General features: G+C 30.1%; 1 protein-coding gene across 1 annotated transcript; it reads left to right on the top strand.

The window, feature by feature from the left end:
* The first annotated feature begins 2868 nt into the window (after positions 1-2868).
* On the top strand, positions 2869-4268 carry LOC111616692 (toxin CsE8). Its single transcript, XM_023358071.1, has 2 exons — positions 2869-2965; positions 3951-4268. Exons 1-2 carry the CDS (start codon positions 2923-2925, stop codon positions 4163-4165), a joined length of 258 nt encoding a protein of 85 aa, XP_023213839.1. The 5' UTR covers positions 2869-2922; the 3' UTR covers positions 4166-4268.
* Positions 4269-5730: the final 1462 nt, after the last annotated feature.

The raw sequence follows: 5730 nt of genomic DNA, 5'->3' as shown, positions 1-5730 counted from the left end.
TCCAACAGATGGCGCTACGAGTACGACGCCCTAAGTTTGCTTTTTTGTGAAGCATTATGCTTTTCTGTGAAAATGAACTAAAGCGTATCATCATCTATCTATCTATATAAATAAAAATGTAATGTTCGTTTGATCCTACCGATTCCTCTGAAATTTTGACACAACGCAGCATTCGAATACACACGTGTTTTTATATAATATACGTGTCGAAATTCCCCCACTGAAGGGAGATGGTTAGGATTAAGGCTTTTGGTAAAGAACTCTGCTTCTTTTTATACTATTTTAGATGCGGTTTTTAATTGCGTTTTAATAGGGTACGTCAACAAAATGTACACTAAAAAGAAATTTTTAGAAAAATTCCCCCCCNGAGACATTATTATTATTATTGTGTTTAGTGGGTTATAATCGGTCAACATCGCTGCCAGTGTACTATGCCGGACCAGAGTCAAGGCATAGCAACCAAAATAAAACGAAAATTAAATAAGTGTGTCATTGTCAGTGTCTATATTCAGGAATTTCCTAACAATATGGCATGTATTCAATATAGTGTCCTTCTATAGTCATATGTATGAATTTCTATTCAATTGTAATGTTTCCAGGCTTTTGTGTAGTGTGTGTGGTATCACACTTGCAGAGGAGAGAACAACAGGTACAAGGTACAATAAGCACCCTATGCATCCTCCACAGATGCCTTATTTCCTGGGCGAGTTCTGTGTACTTGCTAATTATTATTATTATCATTATCATTATCAATCTGTCTCGATTATATATATATATATATATAATCGAAATGACTTGATGATAATAATATTAAACGCAGAGCCCAAACTGTCAAGAGTTGAAAGTTGAAATTTAGTGCACAGGGTACGTCAGGAGAATGTACAATAAAAAAAGTTTTGGACATTGTTTCTTGCGGGGAAAAGAGACAGAGTGAACGATCTTCTCGAAAAACACGGCTTCTACTGTACTATTTTAGATACGGTTTTTGCGTTTTCGAGAAAAATCGAACATATTTTTAGATCCATCTATGAATTCTTTATTTAGTCTCGAAAGAGGAAAGACCTAATTTCTGAATTCGGTGAAAACGGGTAATATTTGCTTTAATTCAATAATCTTAATCTTCGCTATCTTTACGTTTTCTCAGAGTAATGCCGAACTCATCTATTAGTTAATATACAGTATATTTTTAACACAGAGGTATACTACTGGCCGATTGCATAGCACCACGTGGAGTATTCTAAAATATCTTTACGTCTGAAACACCTTAATAAGGACAGTTTTCCTTAGAATGTCCTCCCAGAAAGTAACCCTTTGGGACATCGGTACGTGTAACGTTGTAATATACAAACAAACAAAATTGATAGTGATGAAAACAACACGTTCAACATTTAGCACACTAAAATTTAATTTAATTATTTTTACTCTTAAAAGGTCTTTAATCTTATCTAAGTACCATTGACCCACATTTTTATAATATGATTCTAAATATTTATCGAATTTAAATCTGATTGTAGGCACCCGAAGATTTATTTTCGTATCACTGATGCGATAATGTGCTGTCGAGAAATACTGCTGCTGAACTCAGTATAAGATGATCAAGCAATAATGAAAAATCTGAGTAGGGCTTTTCTCGGCTTTCATAGCACTCGAATGAGAGGATAAAGAAATCTCCAGGCTTTTGTGTAGTGTGTGTGGTATCACACNACGTTCAACATTTAGCACACTAAAATTTAATTTAATTATTTTTACTCTTAAAAGGTCTTTAATCTTATCTAAGTACCATTGACCCACATTTTTATAATATGATTCTAAATATTTATCGAATTTAAATCTGATTGTAGGAACCCAAAGATCTATTTTTGTTCTACTGATGCGATAATGTGCTGTCGAGAAATACTGCTGCTGAACTCAGTATAAGATGATCAAGCAATAATGAAAAATCTGAGTAGGGCTTTTCTCGGCTTTCATAGCACTCGAATGAGAGGATAAAGAAATCAGGAAGAATGTCTGATAACACTATTTAACAAATAAAATAAAAACAACAACATTTATGAAACTTATATATTATACGAGTATATAGTCATATAAAAAACTTTTTATGAATATGGCAAACATAATTTTCGAGCACGTAAATATTTTCAGTTTAAGAATGTCATTTACCTCTTGTTTATCACAGATGGCACCCAAATTTTCGGAAAAAATAATTGAAATGCGGATGTAAATGTGTAGTTTAAGCGCCATCTTCCAACTATTTTTCTGTTGCCAAAAACTGTCACAACTTTTTTAAAAAAACATACATGCACTTTGATCATCGTCATTCAATTTTTGACTAAATTGTGAATCATGTAGTGATTTTTTTATTTTGAAATATTCCTTCCTTCATTAAGATTAGCTTTACTTAGTTTTGAAACATCTAAGATATTTAAAAGCCTAGCCTTGTTTAACCTGTGCTTTGACGAAGGTTTTTATTAATCCAAGATTTATATGCAGAGGGAATAACAAAAAATTTTTTGGGATTATCTAGGCGAATATTCTTTCACTTAGCTTGACCTGAAACAATTTCGTCTCTCTAAGGCTATTCTTTTACTCTAAAATTATTTATTAGATGAATTACAAAATCATAACAAAGAGACGTTCAAAGAAAATGGCTGTAAACATTCTGAAATTTTCAATTATAAAACGATATAAAATTAAAATACTAGCAAAAGATTAAAGCAACTAATTTAGTTGAATTACGATTGAAATTTGAAAAATGTCATCTCTCTGTTTAACGGCTTATTAATGTTGTTATAATTGGTGGAAACAGATGGATCGAACATGGAAAATCCACGTGTACGCGTTGTACCTGTATCATTGGATGTGTATAGATATCGCCTTCTGCTCGTGGTAACTCATTCTAAACTCGTTTAGATAGCTTCGAAGATGAACTCGTTGTTGATGATCACTGCTTGTTTGGTCCTATTCGGTGAGTATGAACTTATAATTGATTAAATTGGTTGTTAATTTTTTAAATGGGATCATTTATTAAAAAGTTATGAAATTCGCGTTATATTTATTACATTGTATTGTATTTTTTGTGGAAATAAAAACACTCGCAGATTATAGCTTGTTCTTTCATATATGACTTAAATCCAAATTCATATTTACAGAAAAATTTCGTTGAAAATTTATAAAACTTCAGATAAACTCATTCCAGTGTTTCAGAAATTAGAACGATTTGTATTAAATTGATCGAAATGCCGTAACTTTTATTAAAGTTAAATTATTTACGTATTATGAGATCTTCATTTGAATGATGGATAGCAATCTGCCAAGAAACACAACGGCAATCTGCCAAGAAGGTATTCTTTTCAGGGGGATATTCTACGGGTCACTAATCTGTATTGTTCTAATTTCTATCTCTATTACTCTATCTCTTTAATCTCTATTTAAGAGTTAAACGTGTAAAGTAAATCAGTTTAATGGTGTTGCTACTTGACCAGTGATGGTGTTTTTATTTAAGTGTGAATATGTTAGCAATATTTTTAATTTAGTGCTATTTGATTTATAGAATTGTCTAAGCATTTGCTGTCAATCTATCCTTTGACTTGAGAGAAGTGCGGTAATAGAATAACATTATAAATTCGGATTTACAAGAAATTGCATCTTCAAGATTTTCATTATAATGTCGTTTTCCTGGCTAGATAAGTCGCTGATTAAAAGAAGGTTACGAATCATCTTCCTAGTGTTTAAAATTCGTATTCATAGTTTCCTAGCATATTTATAATCAGGACTATTTTCAGTTTTTATAGGTCATGTGATACAATAATAATGTACTTTTTTTTACACATTTTGATTGCAAAGCATTAAATATTTTAATTTTATTCTATTAATAAGTACAATAAAATTAAAATATTCAATGCTTTGCACTCAAACTGTTGAACAAGACTATTTCTTTGTATTTGTTGCAGGAACAGTCTGGTCAAAGAAAGGTTATCTGGTGCATGAGGACACGGGCTGCAGATACAAGTGCACTTTTTCGGGAGAAAATAGTTACTGCGATAAGGAATGCAAGAGCCAAGGAGGTGATTCTGGCATTTGCCAATCTAAGGCGTGTTATTGCCAAGGTTTGCCCGAAGATACAAAGACTTGGCCCCTTATTGGTAAATTATGCGGCAGAAAATAATGGCTTCGTCTTTTTATTGTTCACCAACAAAAATATTGTAACGCTTCTTAATTGCAATTAAATGAAATAAAATGTGATACCTTCATCTAAAATATGTTTATTATGTGATATACAGTTTACAGAATACAGAAGTATTATGAATATTTTTCGCACGAAATCATTTAACTTTTAATTATAAAAAATAATACTGTATTTTTATTTTTCTATTAATGAATCTAGCCAACTTGATCCGAAAAACAAAGGACCTAATTAACTCGTTTATTAGTCTAAATTTAGATTTATAAAAATTTCTTGAATATAAATGTGAGGGTTCTAGCCGGGAATACAAAGTTGGTAAAACCCATCTACCGCTTAATCGACTGCGCTGTTGGAGAAACAGGCCCGCTGTCGTCTAAGGATGGATTCCTAAGACGTTTATTATGACCAGGGCTCTTGTGAACTTTAGGACGTTGGTTTATCCTGACACCAGATAGTCAATTTCCACATATATAGCAAATATATAATTTAATAATCTGTCCTCTTATGTCCTTCTATATAAATGGAGAAGAATTGAACATAGTTAATAAAATTAAATTTTCGAAAATAATATTTACCCCAAATGTATCATTCGAAAAACAATATAAAAAATAGTGCTTAAAGCTAATAATTTAATAAATTATCTAATTATAGTATTCAGTAAGGCTAAGGTAAAGAATTTTCAAATACATATTCTACTTTTTAATACAATAATTATAAAATGAATAGGCTATGCGGCTCCAATTTGGAATATTAATAATTTTAATAAATTTGAAAAAATTCAAAATAAATTTATTTGTAGAATTTTTCAATTAGAAAATAATATCCCAGGAAGTGCCTTAAGATTGGAAATAGAAAGATTTAAATTAAATACCAATTAATAAAAAGATATATAAAGTTTCTAATAAAATTTAAAACCGCAGAAAATCTATGAACGAAACTATTATATTTATTATATCAAAAATCAATGGATAAAGAATTAAGTAGAAATTGGATATTGCAATTATCGAAAATATTAAATAGTTATGATTTTTCCATGGGATTATTCATGGAACAAATGGACACAAATGAATATCAAAGTCAATTATTAATACAAAGAATACTGGAATATTCCACAGTTAAAGATATCGAAGATATACAGAAAAGAATAAATCCTGACTGGTATAGAATAATTCTAGATTTATCATTTAATAATAATTATATTTTTACGAATTTAGCATTTAATGTCAAAAGATTTTGATACAGCTTAGACTAAATAAAAATTGGATAATGATGAATAATAAATTCTTAGATTATTTACAATCCAATTGCCCAAGATGTAATAAAATATTATCTAAGTTTTATATTTTTTGTAAATGTAAAGAAGCAAAAGAGATTATTTAAAAGACTGACATGTATATATTATTAAGTTGCTCCAATGAAATTGCCCAAGATGTAATGAAATATTATCTAAGTTTCATATTTTTTGTTAATGTAAAGAAGCAAAAGAGATTATTCCAAAGACTGACATGTATATATTATTAAGTTGCTCCAATGAAAGTACAATGTAT

This window comes from Centruroides sculpturatus, unplaced genomic scaffold, assembly GCF_000671375.1.
Source record: "Centruroides sculpturatus isolate CEXI.00-Female unplaced genomic scaffold, Cexi_2.0 scaffold3755, whole genome shotgun sequence".
Taxonomy (NCBI): Eukaryota; Metazoa; Arthropoda; class Arachnida; order Scorpiones; family Buthidae; genus Centruroides; species Centruroides sculpturatus.
Note: the sequence above shows the minus strand (reverse complement) of the source record. Positions and strands in the feature narration are given on the sequence as shown.

Excerpts from the sequence above, each read along its gene's own strand:
- LOC111616692 (XM_023358071.1), top strand. The coding sequence starts at position 2,923 with ATGAACTCGTTGTTGATGATCACTGCTTGTTTGGTCCTATTCG. Across the intron at positions 2,966-3,950 it reads TGCTTGTTTGGTCCTATTCG|GAACAGTCTGGTCAAAGAAA; the intron begins GTGAGTATGAAC and ends TATTTGTTGCAG.